The following is a 19,180-nucleotide window of genomic DNA, read 5'->3' on the forward strand; positions in this document are numbered from 1 at the left end:
TCAACTGCTGGTGTTTTTATTCAGGGCTCAGTTTACAGCCAACAGTCAGTAGACACACTGAACACTTTGAATGAGAGTGACAAACTTCTTGCAACGATCAGACGCAGTACTGTACATGTACAAACATACAACCCCGCTTGAAAGAGCTCCACAAAATATTTCACAGAAATGAAAGAGTTCTTAGTTCCATCCTAACACAGCAGCAACACCACTGGTGCTTTTAATATAGTCGACAGCACAGGACAGCAATTCTATAGATTTTTTTCTTTACTCTCAAACGATGCACATGTATGTACACACTGCAGTAATGGTACCATTTAACATGGCTTTGTATTCAACATCCATTTAAAAAGAACAGGCCTTTACAGTAGTTCTTGACCTAGTTCAGTTAAACAGATCATCTAAAAACAGCTTTGTGATGTGTTGTAGTCCAGTTATACTCCCCTAAATCCCCTGTTGGGTGTTTCTAAATATGCCAGACTAACTGTACACTCTCTCCCATTGCCTATTCATGGGCTCTCTGCTCACACTGACCAGATCTGCCACCAGACTTTGATACAGAGCAGCGATGCAGCCGTTCGGCTTTAGAGCATAGAGCCACCTGCAACATGGTAACAAAGCCCCCATTGTGGGGGACCCCATGCGGTGACACCAGTCCTTTCAGTCCCTTCATTCACAGTGTGTCCTTACAGTTCTCCGTTAAGAGCCAACTCCACTGACTGACTGCATAAATCGCCCTATAGTAGGACCCGCTGGGGACACACAAATCTGCCACTTTAAACTGGGTGCTGCTTTACTTAACAAGCACTCTGCTTCCTCTATGCCTCTATGTCTTCCTGCTGAAAACAGCTTCACCTCAGACCGAGAGATTCTGAAAGCTTTATCATGACCTCAAAATATACTGTACAGTTAAGGAACCGAGTCACATTATCTCAATCTTATGTTACAGTCACAAACATCAGTCACAGTTGGGAATGAGGGGAGGTATTTTCCAATTTTGAGGACATGTCCTGTCTCCATCACTATTTGCTTTTTAATAAATCACCTTATCCCTAAAAAAAATAGGAAAATAAAAGTAAGCATTTGTATTTTCATGTCTGCCTTCACAGCCTCAGAGATGCATCCAGTTCATCCAGTAGGTCCGTTTCACACAGCAAACACAAACACTGTCGTCTCCCACACGCCGGATGTCAGTTGAAAAATAATTTACCATTTAGAGGAGATTGGTTATGTTTTCTACAGTGAGGTCCGTCTAAAACGGCAGTAAACTGAAAGAAATCACAGTTTGACAGTTTGTCCTGTAGTCCCATAGATGTTCCATCCTTAGGTTCCTCCAGAGCTGCCCTCAGGGTCTGGTCTATGGTCCGGCCTGAGGCCAATGGCGGGGGCCACCCTCACACAGTCCCTGGGGGTAGAGTAGCTCTCCAGCGCCGCCGGCTTGGCCAGGGGCCTCTGGTAGTCTGAGTAGCCATTGCTCCTGCTCTGGGCTGCAGGCTTGTTCACCTTGGGGCTGTCGTAGACCCCCTCAGAGTTACTGTGTCCCTGGTCTGTTTTGACCTGGGGGGTCTGGTAGCCCCCGGAGGAGCCCACCCCTGCCTCCCTGTCCATGGTTTTAAAGGAGGGGGTCTTGCTGAGGACCACCCCTGGGATGCAGTAGTTGGCCGGGTCTGGCAGGAAGCCATCCTTGTGGAAGGTGTGGCGCTCGATGATGGGTGTAGCGTACTCTGGCTCCTGGTTGGTGAGGGGCAGGGCGTACTGGTTGGCTGTGTGCAGGTAGTCGTAGTGGGTGGAGGGGTCGCTAGGGTCCTCCTTGGTCTCTGTGTCCATGGGTCTGAACGTAGAGCCCTTCCTGGTCACTGTGCCCATCCCAATCATCAGAGGCTGCTGGTACTCTGGAGGACACAAGGACACAAGTCACTTAAGAACTTTATTACCAGTGCCATGGTGATCAAACGTGACAGTTTTGGAAAGAGCATATTAAAACACCAACTAATTTTTTTTTCACTCAGTTATAATGAATAATATGACTCCTTTATAGTGCATTCGGAAAGTATTCAGACCCCTTCCCGTTTTCCACATTTTGTTACGTTACAGCCTTATTCTAAAATGGATTACATACATTTTTTCCTCATCAATCTACACACAATACCCCATAATGACAAAGCGAAAACAGGTTTTTAGAAATGTTTGCAAATGTATTAAAAATAAAAAACAGAAATACTTTATTTACATAAGTATTCAGACATGCACTGTCAACTGTGGTAAATTCAATTGATTGGACATTATTTGGAAAGGCACACACCTGTCTATATAAGGTCCCACAGTTGACAGTGCATGTCAGAGCAAAAACCAAGCCATGAGGTCTAAGGAATTGTCCGTAGAGCTCCGAGACAGTCAAGGCACAGATCTTGGGAAGGATACCAAAAAACACAGTGGCCTCCATTATTCTTAAAATTTGGAACCACCAAGACTCTTCCTAGAGCTGGCCGCCCGGCCAAACTGAACAATCGGGGGAGAAGAGCCTTGGTCAGGGAGGTGACCAAGAACCCGATGGTCACTCTGACAGAGCTCCAGAGTTCCTCTGTGGAGATGGGAGAACCTTCCAGAAGGACAACCATCGCTCAGAACTCCACCAATCAGACCTTTATGGTAGAGTGGGCATACGGAAGCCACTCCTCAGTAAAATAAACATGACAGCCCGCTTGGAGTTTGTCAAAAGGTACCTAAAGACTCTCAGACCATGAGAAACAAGATTCTCTGGTCTGATGAAACCAAGATTGAACTATTTGGCCTGAATGCCAAGCATCACGTCTGGAGGAAGCCTGGCACCATCCCTACGGTGAAGCATGGTGGTGGCAGCATCATGCTGTGGTGATGTTTTTCAGCGGCATACTGAATACTTATGTAAATGTGATATTTTCATTTTTTATTTGTAATACATTTGCAAAAATTTCTAAAAACCTGTTTTTGCTTTGTCATTATGGGGTATTGTGTGTATATTTAATCAATTTTAGAATACGACTAACGTAACAAAATGTGGAAAAAGTGAAGGGGTCTGAATACATTCTGAATGCACTGTATATCAAAAGGACACAATTTTCTTTCAACACAGACATGATCCCTTTCATTTATCTGTATATACTGGTAGCAGGTTTATAGTGACCCATCTCAATATTAAACCCTGGCAGAGTATGTGAATCATCAATAATTGGTGCCCTAAAGGAAAGCTGTGGATTATTAACAGCAGCAGTAGGCCATTATTCATCTGTCAGGAACTGTTCAGTAGACTACTAGAGGACTTTCCAAAGTAAAGGATTACACTAGCTAGCCTCCTGCTGGCTCCAGCTTTGATGATCAACCCTCTCAAGCTCACCCAGAATTACATGTAATTACTAATAAGAGCCAGAGAAGAGGATCGTCAACTGGTTTTTCAGGCCATTGTGTGATGATTAATGAAGTCTTCTTACTTTGTATTGTTGGTTCAGACACTGAGTCAGGAGCTTACAATGAGTTCTAGATTGCTTTGGCCATGGACTGAACAGAGAACTGTAAACTAATCACCACAGAGTGTGTCACAGTTACTGTGAGTGGGGTTATGTCTGTAAAGAATGGAAAGCTTGACTGAGTTTTTTTCACCTCACACTGTCTGGGTGGTGGAGTTATTATGGATCAATACAAGTAACTCAGACACTCTTGGAGGAAAATGGAAGTTCAATAGGTGGTGGTGCCTCCATTGAATGGTTCTATATTCATTTCTATGGGTGCCTCAGGCTCTTAAGTTGGGATGATTGGAGGTGTGTGAGTGTATGGACATACGTCTCTGTGTGTGGGTGTATGGACATACGTCTCTGTGTGTGCATGTGTCCTCACCTGCCATGGTGCTGGTGACCAGGTCTAGTTTCTGCATGGGGTCCTTCTCTGAGCTGTAGCTGATGGTGAACTCTGTGGACTGGTGCCTGGCAAATGGCTGCTTGATCTGCTTCCAGCAACCTGAGGGCCGGGGGCAGGCAGGCAGAGACAGTAAAAAGACAATGGTTAACTCCACAGACAGATAGACATAATGACAGGACTCTAGCAGGGACAGCACAGAGATAAGCACCAAATTACAGCTGACCGGCTGGCTGAAACTGCTGAGGCTTCCATATGTGAGCTATTCTTTTAGAGACGCCAGGAACGAGAGTCATGCTGTACTATAGATATGGTTCTGTTTCAAATTCTCTGTCTGCTTTAATCATGTGGAGGGTAGAAGTGGATGAGGGTAGGGCAAGGGGGGTGAAAAGCTGGCAGTTGGACCTATGCTTGTGGATGTGGCCCAGTGTGCTTGCTGGAGCGCGTCTGTCTGCTCTCAGAGACAAGCCCTGACTGGCTTTCACTACCCACAACCCCCCACCGTACAGACATGTTGTCACAGATCAATAAAGCTGGGATCTGTGAGTTTCATTAAAGCAGTCATGATGATAAGGAACAATATACAACCTGTTAGCTGACTGGGTATTACAATAACAACATGGATTTTTCTATTGCTTATATTTTCCTGCCTATAGCTTATTTCTAAGGCTCATCTTCACCATTCAAATTTATTCAATTTGATGTACAGTATGAATTACATCTTTGACAAAGTAAAGACTAACATTAGGCTTCATTGCTATGACAAAGAGATGAGTTGAGAGATTGTTCACTGACCTGTTTTCTGGGTATCAGAGGATCCGTACGAGTTCTCCTTTGTCTTCTTCCTGTGACAGAAAGACAAATGCTGGGGTGAACTCCAGTGACAGGGAGGACAGGGGTGCTCCCTCACCCTTTCCCGTGATAACCTCCTGGGCGGGGAGGGGAGGTGGAGCTGAGGCAGGGGGATGTAGTGTCACCTTTATCCCCAACACACAACTGCCTGGCTCTGCTGAGCACCCTTCTCTCGTTTATCTTCGTTTCGCCCTCTCTCTCTTCTCTCTAGGGACTCATGCAGCTGGCTAGATGTTCTGACCCATGACCCCTTAAGCCCCTCTCCCTACCACCTACAATAATTATGTGCTGGACTCTGATGTGTCTCTGTCTGGTTCTAATGTTTACAGATTTGGCAGAGGTGACATATATATACAGTGGGGAGAACAAGTATTTGATACACTGCCGATTTTGCAGGTTTTCCTACTTACAAAGCATGTAGAGGTCTGTAATTTTTTATCATAGGTACACTTCAACTGTGAGAGACGGAATCTAAAACAAATGTATTATTTATAATTTTTTTAAAATAGTTTTAGTCATTTAGCAGACGCTCTTATCCAGAGCGACTTACAGTGCATACATTATTTTTTTTTCATACCCCCTGTGGGAATCGAACCCACAACCCTGGCGTTGCAAACACCATGCTCTATCAACTGAGCTACATCCCTGCCGGCCATTCCCTCCCCTACCCTGGACGACGCTGGGCCAAATCCAAAAAATCACATTGTATGATTTTTAAGTAATTAATTTGCATTTTATTGCATGACATAAGTATTTGATACATCAGAAAAGCAGAATTTAATATTTGGTACAGAAACATTTGTTTGCAATTACAGAGATCATACGTTTCCTGTAGGTCTTGACCAGGTTTGCACACACTGCAGCAGGGATGTTGGCCCACTCCTCCATACCTTCTCCAGATCCTTCAGGTTTCGGGGCTGTCGCTGGGCAATACGGACTTTCAGCTCCCTCCAAATATTTTCTATTGGGTTCAGGTCTGGAGACTGGCTATGCCACTCCAGGACCTTGAGATGCTTCTTACGGAGCCACTCCTTAGTTGCCCTGGCTGTGTGTTTCGGGTCGTTGTCAAGACCCAGCCACGACCCATCTTCAATGCTCTTACTGAGGGAAGGAGGTTGTTGGCCAAGATCTCGCGATACATGGCCCCATCCATCCTCCCCTCAATACGGTGCAGTCGTCCTGTCCCCTTTGCAGAAAAGCATCCCCAAAGAATGATGTTTCCACCTCCATGCTTCACGGTTGGGATGGTGTTCTTGGGGTTGTACTCATCCTTCTTCTTCCTCCAAACACGGCGAGTGGAGTTTAGACCAAAAAGCTCTATTTTTGTCTCATCAGACCACATGACCTTCTCCCATTCCTCCTCTGGATCATCCAGATGGTCATTGGCAAACTTCAGACGAGCCTGGACATGCGCTGGCTTGAGCAGGGGGACCTTGCGTGCGCTGCAGGATTTTAATCCATGACGGCGTAGTGTGTTATCAATGGTTTTCTTTGAGACTGTGGTCCCAGCTCTCTTCAGGTCATTGACCAGGTCCTGCCGTGTAGTTCTGGGCTGATCCCTCACCTTCCTCATGATCATTGATGCCCCACGAGGTGAGATCTTGCATGGAGCCCCAAACCCCAAAATTCTGGAAAACTGTCAAATCTCTTAAGGGTTGCACTTCCTCCTCTCTGCCCCAGCAAATTAATTCTGGCCACATTACAGACAAAAATGGCATCATTGATGCATTTAAATCGCCCTTTTATTTCAGCTGGCTATCTTTTTGAAAGAGTGTCTAACCCTACCATCTCTAAGAGTGTCTAACCCTACCATCTCTAAGAGTGTCTAACCCTACCATCTCTAAGAGTGTCTAACCCTACCATCTCTAAGAGTGTCTAACCCTACCATCTCTAAGAGTGTCTAACCCTACCATCTCTAAGAGTGGGCTAAACCCTGATTCTGGAATTTTGCAGATTTAGTCAGAAAATGGTAGTGAAGTTTTTGCATTTTGGCAATTCACAGAAAAATAAGTATTTGATGCCTTACTTTCTATAGATACCAAGAAACCACTGGGGCTGAACAATTGGAACTGGGTCTGCTCAAATGTGCTGCCCCCCTCATTGCTGGCTCAGTAACCCATATCTTAGATCTAACATTGTTATCAGGAAATGTTTCAAAAGTATGGAAAACAGCGTATGTGCTGTCACTCCATAAGGGCGGGGATTGTGATCTTGATAATTATCGTCCCATCTCCAGGCTTCCATGTCTAGCTAAGATTCTTGAATCTTTGGTAAATAAATAACTTCGCTCTTTTTTATCTGAGCTTGGTATTTTGAATATAAATCAATCTGGGTTTAGGCCAGGGCACAGCACTATCACAGCAACCACATTAGTTCATGATATTGTCAATGCTTTAGACACTAAAATGAATTGTGCTGCCTTGTTTGTGGACCTGTCAAAAGCGTTTGATACTGTTGATCATGCTATTTTATTGAACAAGTTGTCCTTGATTGGCATGGCCTCTGACGCCTGCTCATGGTTTCATGATTATTTTAGTGACAGAATTTCCAAATTTCCTGAAGATGTTCCGCAGGGGTCGATACTAGGACCTGCTCTTTTCACTATTTATATCAATGCTATTGGTCCATCTGTTTTAAAAAATCAATTTCATCTATATGCTGATGATACTATTATGTACGCAATTGCCACGACAGCTGACCTGGCTGTGACATGTCTACAGTCCGATTTTTGCAGCTGTGCAGGAAGCCCTTACTGATAAAACTCATGCTTAACAGGGGCAAAACTAAATGTTGTTTTCAAGTTCTTGTAAGATTGTCTCAGATGGATTACATCTTCACTCATCAGATGGTTCTATAATCAAACGAGTCCCTGAATGATTTAATGTTTAAAAAACATAGGAATTAGCTTGTTAAGAAGCTAAGATTTAAAGTGGGCTTTTTTACAGAAACAGATCTTGCCTCTCTCTAGTCAGCAAGAAGCAGATTGTGCAGTCAACCTTTTTATTGGTTCTTGATTATGGTGACACTATTTATCAAATTGCAGCTGCCACTACTCTCAACCCCCTGGATGCTGTTTATCATAGCGCCCTTCGTTTTATCACAGGAGACAGTTCTATTACTCATCATTGCATTCTTTACCAAAATATTGTCTGGACCTCTTTAAAGTCATGTAGATCACATCATTACACTCTTTTTGTTTACAAAGCCCTGCTCCACAAGCTTCCAACTTACGTAACTTCACCGCTAAGATTTAAAATGACAAGTCATCAAACCCGTGGTTAACTCTGGAGACTCCTTTGGTATCTACAGAGTTATGTAAATCAGCTTTTAACTTCCTTGCACCCTGGTTGGAATAATCTCCAAATGACGTTTCTATTGGATGCTTTGGTGTCCCTAGGGCAATTCAGACAGCTGACAGAGGATTTTTATAATGAAGAATATGTTTGTTTTAATTGACTGTGTTTTGTATCTTAATGTGTATTTAATGTGTATATTGTGTATATTTATGTTTATCTATACTTGCCTATTGATGATTTCTTTTTTGTATTGTGCAGGGCTCATTTGCAAAAGAGACTTTAGTCTCAATATGACTTCCCTGTTGAAATTAAGGTAAATAATAACCAAAGACAATGAAGGCTGGTATTAAAGAGATTCATGGTACGTGTGGTGTGTATCCTCCTCCAGTGTTCTGTCACTGACGACTGTGGTTGTGTTGGTCAGGTCTGGCTCGTTATGTTATCTGAGCAACAGACAGGCAGCCATTCCGAAGGACCGTTCTAAGAATCTCCCTGACCCTCATTGTCCTACAGTATATAATGTATCTATCCCTCACTAATCTATTTCTTCTCTTTCACTCTCTCTTTTCACTCAGGCTAATCTGAGTTTGTCGGTCATGTTGTCATGGGGACAGGAAACGCACGAGTTAAGAAGGTGCAAGCTCTCCTTACACAACCTTACATTACGGTCTCTAAAAACATGACATTATCTATTCAAATGACATGAACGAGTCGCTTACTTCTGCAGCATCTTGACTACACATATCCCAATCAGCAGGAGCACCACAGATAAGACTGTGGGTACGATGATGATGGCCAGCTTCACTGAGAATAGAGATGAGAGGACCGAGCATGTTAGCCAGCTATTACATAAACAAACAGAAGGATTCTGGTGGATGGTTAATGCAGGCTGGTTAAAGCAGTGTTTTAATGAGATGGGTACCTAGGTCTGCCTGGGAGGGCACCGGCTCAGTGATCTCTTCGTCCCCCACCGGAGGCTTGGGTTTGGTGGGTAATGTCTCCAGGGAGACCTGGGACGACAAGTTCACTGAGGAGAGAGAGGGAGAGAAGAGGAAGAGAGAGAGCGAGAGAGAGGGGGGGTGGGGGGGTGTTTAGCTGTGAGCAGGTGTGACAAAAACTTGATACAGCCCAAAACCAAAATAACAGAACTAACTTACTTCCCCACTTTATTGTAATGTACTGTAAAACAACAGATCAGTAGTTTTCTAATATGATACTATGTTTCATAATCGTCGTCTCAGAAGGATTATCTACATGCAGTCATCAATCACTATCTACTAACTCACTGATAATACTATCTGGTATTGTAGCCAGACCCACCCACTCAGTACTGTGGTCTGGACATGGTGGTTAGGATGAGTACCTCTGACATGGTGGTTAGGAAGAGTACCTCTGACATGAGGGTTAGGATGAGTACCTCTGACATGGGGGTTAGGATGAGTACCTCTGACATGGGGGTTAGGGTTAGGATGAGTACCTATGACATTGGGGTTAGGGTTAGGATGAGTACCTCTGACATGGGGGTTAGGATGAGTACCTCTGACATGGGGGTTAGGATGAGTACATCTGACGTGGGGGTTAGGGTGTACAGTATACCTCTGACATGGGTATTAGGGTTAGGATGTGTACCTCTGAGATGGGGGTTAGGGTTAGAATGTGTACCTCGGAGATGGGGGTTAGGGTTAGGATGTGTACCTCTGAGATGGGGGTTAGGGTTAGGATGTGTACCTCAGAGATTGGGGTTAGGGTTAGGATGTGTACCTCGGAGATGGGTGCAGCCCAGCAGCTCTACCCTCATGGCGATCCTCTGGTGCCAGGTTTGAGGGATGATCCGCAGGTAGCGGGCTATGATTGGAGGGTGGAAGGTGTTCCTGGTCTGATGCAGACTGTCCTGGTTCCCCTCAAATATCTGACAGGGAGGAAGGGAGAGAGGGGAGGGGGTCGCTGGGTTTAATTGATGACATGCATTTTTGTAATTCATTAGCAACACAACACATTGATTACATATAAAGAAAGGCCTATTGTCACACGATAATACAAAGGAATGTATTTTGTTGCCCAATAACATCTACCGAAATGTCTATTTGTTCCATGATCAGGCAATTCAATATTGGAGTCAGATATTCGATAATTGGATTTGGAGTACTCACCATGTATTGTGTGCTGTTGTTCTGTGTGTACGTCCTCCACCGACTCCTTTCCTTGTGAACTATCTTGAAGCTCCTCACATAGTAGTGATAGTCCAACATAGTAGAGCCAGTCGTGATAATCCCTGTAAAACAAAAAATAGAGAATGTAAAAACTCAAAATCTCACTTTCTATTGTTCACCCGTTGGTCAGCCCTGGAATGTGCTGGAACAGGGACAGGAGACATCACCTCAGAGAGCAGAACAGTCACTGCACCACCAAGGGGAAACCCTCCCAGACATTTGCAGCTCCCAGACAGCCATGATGAGCATTTTTGTGGCAGAGGAGCGCCTGACACGGGGCCAGAACAATATGGCGGCAGACGGACGACCAGCAACATGTCATTACTCCACATTACACAGGGCATTGTGGTTCATATGGAGACGCAGTGCAACCTATCATTATAGGAACTGACTGTCATATTTCAAATACAGAATGGCAGACTCTCAAGGTATTTGTTGGTTTCATGGCTAAAATGTACTTTTGTTGCATAAAGAGCAACAAGGGTTTCCAATGCACAATTGTTGACACCGACAACAACAGAAATCAAATCTGTGAGTATCATAACATGAGTATCAGAAAGGCATGATCCTTAAGGAAAGAAAGGGTTGTATTCTTCAGGCTATAGAGTCTTACGATTGTTGCACAACAACAATTATACGACAACAGTGCTTCCATTTTCATGGAACTGCATTCCAATCAAAACGATGTTCCCCTTAACTCTGGATTTCCGAACCGGCAGACAAAGCTAGACATTCTTCATTGACTGGAACCCAATGTGTTGTAAAACAGCATGAAATTAACTTGGGACTTGCTGACTACACACACCACACTCAAAATAAACTATTGCGTCCGGCATGGTCTTATATTTAAACAGGCCTTTGTAAGTCACTTTCTTGTTTGTGGAGGAGCAATACAGAGGGGCATTCTCTCCCTCCATGCATTACTGAGAACTGGTCTAATACATTAGATTACTGGTCTAATGCTGTGTGTGTGTGTGTGTGTTGTGTGTGTGTGTGTGTGTGTGTGTGTGTGTGTGTGCGCCCGTGTGTGTGTCCGCGTGTGTACACATGTGCTACGGTTTTGCAGTGGTGAGCCCTCCAGAGTTAAATCAAAAGAAAGGCCCATTTATAAGGGTAATTACCCCCTCTAAACAACACCCTGGATCAGATCTCATTCTATCCCTTCTCAGCTTTTTCCGACAGATGTGTGTGTGTACGTACATGTTGAGCCTTAATCCTATTACCATCCTCTACAGAGGGCTATGAAAGGGGGGGAAGCAGCCAGGCAGGAGAGGGTTAAATCTAAATGCCTGTTTTTAATTGATGCCACGGGGGGAGGAAATTGCCATTGCTCCTATAAGACTTGGCCAAGAATGCCAAGGCTCCTACTTTATTACAGTTAACTGTAATGTTAACAGTATGCTGAGCATTGAGCAGGCCAAGTAAGAAGGGATTGCCATTTATCAGGAGAGAGAGATTGGCAACAATGGAAATCTGTACCAGTAGGCTACAACCAAATCTCAAAATTCCAGATGTGAAAAACACCATAAAATAAGCTTAGCCTGGTAACCTAAAGGTACTGTGCCTTCAGAAAGTATTCATACCCCACATTTTGTTGTGTTTTCAAAATTCTTCAAGCTCAGTCAAATTGCTTGTTGCTCACTTCTAGAAAACCATTTGCAGGTCTTGCCATAGATTTTCAAGCAGATTTAAGGAAAACTGTAACTCGGCCACTCATGAACATTCACTGTCATCTTGGTAAGCAACTCCAGTGTAGATTTGGCCTTGTGTTTTAGGTTATTGTCCTGCTGAAAGGTAAATTCATCTCCCAATGTCTGGTGGAAAGCAGACTGAACCAGGTTTTCCTCTAAGATTTTGCCTGTGCTTAGCTCCATTCCGTTTATTTTTTATCCTGAAAAACTCCCCAGTCCTTAACGATTACAAGCATACTCATAACATGATGCAGCCACCAGTATGCTTGAAAATATGGAGAGTGGTACTCAGTAATGCATTGTATTGGATTTGCCCCAAACATAACACTTTGTATTCAGGACAAAAAGTTAATTGCTTTGCCACATTTTATGCAGTTTTACTTTAGTGCCTTGTTGCAAACAGGATTAATGTTTTGGAATATTTTTATTCTGTACAGGCTTTCTTCTTTTCACTCAGTCAATTAGGTTAGTATTGTGGAGTAACTACAATGTTGTTGATCCTTCCTCAGTTTTCTCCTATCACAGCCATTAAATTCCGTAACTGTTTTGAAGTCACCATTGGCCTCATGGTGAAATCCCTGAGCGGTTTCCTTCCTCTCTGGCAACTGACTAAGGAAGGACACCTGCATCTTTGTAGTGATTGGGTGTATTGACACACCATGCAAATTAATAACTTCACCATGCTCAAACGGATATTCAATGTCTGCTTTTTAATTTTTTACCTATCTTCCAATAGGTGCCCTTTTTTGCGAGGCATTGGAAAACCTCCCTGGTCTTTGTGGTTCAATCTATGTTTGAAATTCATTGCTCGACTGAGGGAACTTACAGATAATTGTATGTGTGGCACACAGAGTGAGTCCATGCAACTTAATATGTGACTTGTTAAGCAAGTTTTTACTCCTAAACTTATTTAGGCTTGCCATGACAAAGGGGTTGAATATTTATTGATGCAAGACATTTCAGCTTTTCATTTTTAATGAATTTGTAAACATTTCGAAAAACATTATTCCACTTTGACATTACGGGGTATTGCGTGTAGGCCAGTGACCAAAATAATCTCAATTTAATCCATTTTAAATTCAGGCTGTAACACAACAAAATCAGGATAAAGTCAAGGGATGTGAATACTTTCTGAAGGCACTGTATGTAGGGCAAGCCGGACATGCCCTATATAGTGTGGAGACAATATGGGGATCCAAATAAATGAATAAGCCTGAAGAAAAAGTCAGAGTGCTACTTAGCTTCTATTGTTAGAGTCAGGTAGAGAGGAGTTTTGGATGCATCATGTTTGAGAGCAGGTTCCTCTGAGTAGGACTCTTATCTCACCTGTGATCCTTTTCTTCTCCCCCAGGTCCAGCTGGAGCCACTGCAGGCTGTCGTTCTGGTCTGCAGCCCAGGAGCAGCCCCTTGATCCTGGGTCAGCCTGGGAGCTGTTGGGCGCCCAGTCAGACTGTGAACTAGAACTCACAGACACATGCCGCAACACTGACTGGTTCTTACAGTCTAGAAAACAACAACAGAAGAGGAAAAAGTAAATAACAAAAATTCTGCTGCTCTAACTGAATAAAACTGAACCAAAATATTCCCACTACTTCCTCTGTCTCCCCCCCAACATTACTGCTTGTTTTTGTTTTTCTGGTTTAACATGAATTATAAGTAATGACGTTTCAAAACGAATTCTAACAACATCAAAGGAGGGGGACTGTATATTGTTTCTCGACTTTACACTAGCATTTGATTAACATAATAAAACGCATCTGGAATCAATAACTCAACCACTTATGGTGAGCATTGACTCCACAGGAAACGTACATGTCTTAAAAATCAGCATCTGTACTCTTAAAGGGGAAATAATGTATACTTGGAATGGCGCTGGAATGTATAGAGGACATTTTATGGGCTCCTGACCAATTCTGCTATTCAAATCAAAGGCTTTTTGTCACATGCGCCGAATACAACTGGTGTAGACCTTACAGTGAAATGCTTACTTACAAGCCCTTAACCAACAATGCAGTTTTAAGAAAAATAAGTGTTAAGTAAAAAATAGATAACTAAAAAATAAAATAAAATAATAATTAAAGAGCAGCAGTAAAATAACAGTAGCGAGGCTATATACAGGGGGTACCGGTACAGAGTCAATGTGTGTTCTTTTGCACTGATCGTAACTTTATTTTGTACATAATGTTTCCACCATCGTTTCCTATGACCGGAATGAGCTTCTGGACATCAGAACAGCAATCACTAAACTCAATTTGGATGAAGATTTCTACTTCAATGAGTTGGCGGACCAGGCCCTAATCCCCAACACTCGGAAGAGAAAGAGACGGCGACAGAGGCAGACCTGATGAAACTACGGCAGAGAGTAAATAATCCGCCTCTACCCTCTGTTCTATTGGCGAATGCATAATCACTGGAGAACAAACTGGACGAGCTCTGTTCGAGACTATCCTATCAATGGTACCTGAAGAACTGTAATATACTATGTTTCTCGGAAACTTGGCTGAACAAGGACATGGATAATATTCTAGCAGTTTTTTTCTATGCATCGGCAGGACAGAACGGCAGCGTTGGGTAAGCTCAAGGGGGGTGGTGTGTGTCTCTTTGTTAACACCAGCTAGTGCGTGATCTCTAAAATTAAGGAAGTCTTGAGGTTCTGCTCGCCTTAGTTAGAATACCTCATAATAGGCTGTAAACCATACTATTCACCAAGAGAGTTTTCATCCATATTTTCCGTAGTTGTTTATATACCACCACAAACCGATGCTGGCACTAAGAATGCACTCAACTAGCTGTATACGGCCATAAGCAAACAAGAAAATGCTCATCCAGAGGCGTCGCTCCTAGTGGCCGGTGATTTTAATGCAGGAAAACTGAAATAATTTTTACCAGCATGTCACCTGTGCAACTAGAGGCGAAGAAACTCTAGATCACCATTACACCACACGCAGAGATGCATATAAAGCTCTCCTTCACCCTCCATCTGGCAAATCTGACCATAATTTTATTCTCCTGATTCCTGCTTACAAGCAAAAACTCAAAACAGGAAGTACCAGTGACTCGCTCAATACGGAAGTGGTCAGATGAAGCAGATGCTAAGCTACAGGACTGTTGCGCTAGCACAGACTGGAATATGTTCCGGGACTCATCCGATGGCACTGAGGAGTTTACCACATCAGTCATCGGCTTCATTCATAATTGCATCGACGACGTCGTCCCCACAGGAGACATCCTGTCAGAACAGTCACAGGAGCAACTAGTCTGACTAAACCTGTCAACTCCGCAACTAACTAAAACCCTATGTAAAGAAGCTATGACTCTTGTCCTCCTCACCATTCCAACATAATGAGAGAGAGGAGCATTGAGGAAAGTCAATAAGGAGCTAGTCTTATTTAAAGTGCAGGACATCAACAGTGTTGATGAGGTCATGAAGAGTCCAGACTAGGGAACATATACAGTGAGGGAAAAAAGTATTTGATCCCCTGCTGATTTTGTACGTTTGCCCACTGACAAAGAAATGATCAGTCTATAATTGTAATGGTAGGTTTATTTGAACAGTGAGAGACAGAATAACAACAAAAAAATCCTGAAAAACCCATGTCAAAAATGTTATAAATTCATTTGCATTTTAATGAGGGAAATAAGTATTTGACCCCCTCTCAATCAGAAAGATTTCTGGCTCCCAGGTGTCTTTTATACAGGTAATGAGCTGAGATTAGGAGCACACTCTTAAAGGGAGTGCTCCTAATCTCAGCTTGTTACCTGTATAAAAGACACCTGTCCACAGAAGCAATCAATCAATCAGATTCCAAACTCTCCACCATGGCCAATACCAAAGAGCTCTCCAAGGATGTCAGGGACAAGATTGTAGACCTACACAAGGCTGGAATGGGCTACAAGACCATCGCCAAACAGCTTGGTGAGAAGGTGACAACAGTTGGTGCGATTATTCGCAAATGGAAGAAACACAAAATAACTGTCAATCTCCCTCGGCCTGGGGCTCCATGCAAGATCTCACCTCGTGGAGTTGCAATGATCATGAGAACGGTGAGGAATCTGCCCAGAACTACACGGGAGGATCTTGTCAATGATCTCAAGGCAGCTGGGACCATAGTCACCAAGAAAACAATTGGTAACACACTACGCCGTGAAGGACTGAAATCTTGCAGCGCCCGCAAGGTCCCCCTGCTCAAGAAAGCACATATACAGGCCTGTCTGAAGTTTGCCAACGAACATCTGAATGATTCAGAGGAGAACTGGGTGAAAGTGTTGTGGTCAGATGAGACCAAAATCGAGCTCTTTGGCATCAACTCAACTCGCCGTGTTTGGAGGAGGAGGAATGCTGCCTATGACCCCAAGAACACCATCCCCACCGTCAAACATGGAGGTGGAAACATTATGCTTTGGTGGTGTTTTTCTGCTAAGGGGACAGGACAACTTCACCGCATCAAAGGGACGATGGACGGGGCCATGTACCGTCAAATCTTGAGTGAGAACCTCCTTCCCTCAGCCAGGGAATTGAAAATGGGTCGTGGATGGGTATTCCAGCATGACAATGACCCAAAACACACGGCCAAGGCAACAAAGGAGTGGCTCAAGAAGAAGCACATTAAGGTCCTGGAGTGGCCTAGCCAGTCTCCAGACCTTAATCCCATAGAAAATCTGTGGAGGGAGCTGAAGGTTCGAGTTGCCAAACGTCAGCCTCAAAACCTTAATGACTTGGAGAAGATCTGGAAAGAGGAGTGGGACAAAATCCCTCCTGAGATGTGTGCAAACCTGATGGCCAACTACAAGAAACGTCTGACCTCTGTGATTGCCAACAAGGGTTTTGCCACCAAGTACTAAGTCATGTTTTGCAGAGGGGTCAAATACTTATTTCCCTCATTAAAATGCAAATGAAAAACATTTACCACATAAGGCCTATGTGAAAGTGCCTGCAAGAAACATGACAACTGTAAATTGGGAACGAGACACATTTTACATCACAAGTTCTTAGAAAATTGTTGTCCAGAGTAACTGAGCGTAAATAAGCCTAATAAGTGCAGTCTGTCTTCTGACATACAGTGCCTTCGTAAAGTATTCAGACCCGTTGACTTTTTCCACATTTTGTTACGTTACAGCCTTATTCTAAAATTGATTAAATAAAATAATTTCCTCAGCAATCTACACACAATACCCCATAATGCGAAAACAGGTTTTTAGAAATGTTTGCAAAGTATTCAGACCCTTTGCTATGAGACTCAAAATTGAGCTCATGTGCATCCTGTTTCCATTGATCATCCTTGAGATTTTTCTACAACTTGATTGGAGTCCACCTGTGGTAAATTCAATTGATTGGACATGATTTGGAAAGGCACACACCTGTCTATATAAAGGTCCCACAGTTGACAGTGCATGTCAGAGCAAAAACCAAGCCATGAGGTCGAAGGAATTGTCCGTAGAGCTCTGAGACAGGATTGTGTCCAGGCACAGATCTTGGGAAGGGTACCAAAACATTTCTGCAGCATTGAAGGTCCCCAAGAACACAGTGGCCTCCATCATTCTTAAATGGAAGAAGTTTGGAACCACCAAGACTCTTCCTAGAGCTGGCCGCCTGGCGAAACTGAGCAATCGGGGGAGAAGGGCCTTAGTCAGGGAGGTGACCAAGAACCCGAAGGTCACTCTGACAGAGCTCTAGAGTCCCTCTGTGGAGATGGGAGAACCTTCCAGAAGGACAACCATCTCTGCAGCACTCCACCAATCAGGCCTTTATGGTAGAGCGGGCAGACGGAAGCCACTCCTCAGCCCGCTTGGAGTTTGCCAAAAGGTACCTAAAGACTCTCAGACCATGAGAAACAAGATTCTCTGGTCTGATGAAACCAAGATTGAACTCTTTGGCCTGAATGCCAAGCGTCACGTCTGGAGGAAACCTGGCACCATCCCTACAGTGAAGCATGGTGGTGGCAGCATCATGCTGTGGGGATGTTTTTCAGCGGCAGGGACTGGGAGACTAGTCACAATCGAGGCAAATATTAACGGAGCAAATTACAGAGAGATACTTGATGAAAACCTGCTCCAGAGCGCTCAGGACCTCAGACTGGGGCGAAGGTTCACCTTCCAACTGGACAACAACCCTAAGCACACAGTCAAGACAATGCAGGAGTGGCTTCGGGACAAGTCTCTGAATGTCCTTGAGTGGCCCAGCCAGAGCCCGGACTTAAACCCGATCGAACATCTCTGGAGAGACCTGAAAATAGCTGTGCAGCAACGCTCCCCATCCAACCTGACAGAGCTTGAGAGGATCTGCAGAGAAGAATGGGAGAAACTCCCCAAATACAGGTGTGCCAAGCTTGTAGCATCATATCCAAGAAGACTTGAGACTGTAATCGCTGCCAAAGGTGCTTCAACAAAGTATTGAGTAAAGGATCTGAATACTTACAGTGGGGAAAAAAAGTATTTAGTCAGCCACCAATTGTGCAAGTTCTCCCACTTAAAAAGACGAGAGAGGCCTGTAATTTTCATAATAGGTACACGTCAACTATGACAGACAAAATGAGGAAAGAAAATCCAGAAAATCACATTGTAGGATTTTTATGAATTTATTTGCAAATTATGGTGGAAAATAAGTATTTGGTCAATAACAAACGTTTCTCAATACTTTGTTATATACCCTTTGTTGGCAATGACACAGGTCAAACGTTTTCTGTAAGTCTTCACAAGGTTTTCACACACTGTTGCTGGTTTTTTGGCCCATTCCTCCATGCAGATCTCCTCTAGAGCAGCTTCAGAGATTTTTGCAATTTGTTCCAGTCATTGGCAGCAGAGAACTGGAAGGAATGGTGGCCAAAGGAGGTGTTGGCTTTGGGGATGACCAGTGAGATATACCTGTGACGTGTGGGTTTTCAAGCATGAACTGCTCGTTTCAAGTCCTGCCACAACATCTCAATTGGGATTAGGTCTGGACTTTGACTAGGCCATTCCAAAACTTCCAATTTGTTGCTTTTTTAGCAATTTTCATGTAGACTTGATTGTGTGTTTTGGATCATTGTCTTGCTGCATGACCCAGCTGCGCTTCAGCTTCAGCTCACAGACGGATGGTCTGACATTCTCCTGTAGAATTCTCTGATACAGAGCAGAATTCATGGTTCCTTCTATTAAGGCAAGTCGTCCAGGTCCTGAGGCAGCAAAGCATCCCCAAACCATCACACCACCACCACCATGCTTGACCTTTGGTATGATGTTCTGTGGAATGCAGTGTTTGGTTTTC

General features: G+C 43.7%; 1 protein-coding gene across 1 annotated transcript in view; it reads right to left on the reverse strand.

Annotated features, from left to right (window-relative positions):
* The window catches only part of LOC121552844 (discoidin, CUB and LCCL domain-containing protein 1), a 39,037-nt gene continuing 19,857 nt past the window's right edge, over positions 1-19,180 (reverse strand). Inside the window, exons 8-15 of the mRNA XM_041865911.1 lie at positions 13,264-13,440; positions 10,187-10,308; positions 9,798-9,945; positions 8,959-9,063; positions 8,756-8,840; positions 4,684-4,733; positions 3,871-3,990; positions 1-1,892 (exon numbers count right to left, since the gene is read on the reverse strand). Of these exons, the coding sequence (XP_041721845.1) occupies positions 1,324-1,892; positions 3,871-3,990; positions 4,684-4,733; positions 8,756-8,840; positions 8,959-9,063; positions 9,798-9,945; positions 10,187-10,308; positions 13,264-13,440 (1,376 nt within the window). The 3' untranslated portion in view covers positions 1-1,323. The remainder of the gene's footprint in view (positions 1,893-3,870; positions 3,991-4,683; positions 4,734-8,755; positions 8,841-8,958; positions 9,064-9,797; positions 9,946-10,186; positions 10,309-13,263; positions 13,441-19,180) is intronic.

Source organism: Coregonus clupeaformis, chromosome 36 (genome assembly GCF_020615455.1).
Source record: "Coregonus clupeaformis isolate EN_2021a chromosome 36, ASM2061545v1, whole genome shotgun sequence".
Taxonomy (NCBI): domain Eukaryota; kingdom Metazoa; phylum Chordata; class Actinopteri; order Salmoniformes; family Salmonidae; genus Coregonus; species Coregonus clupeaformis.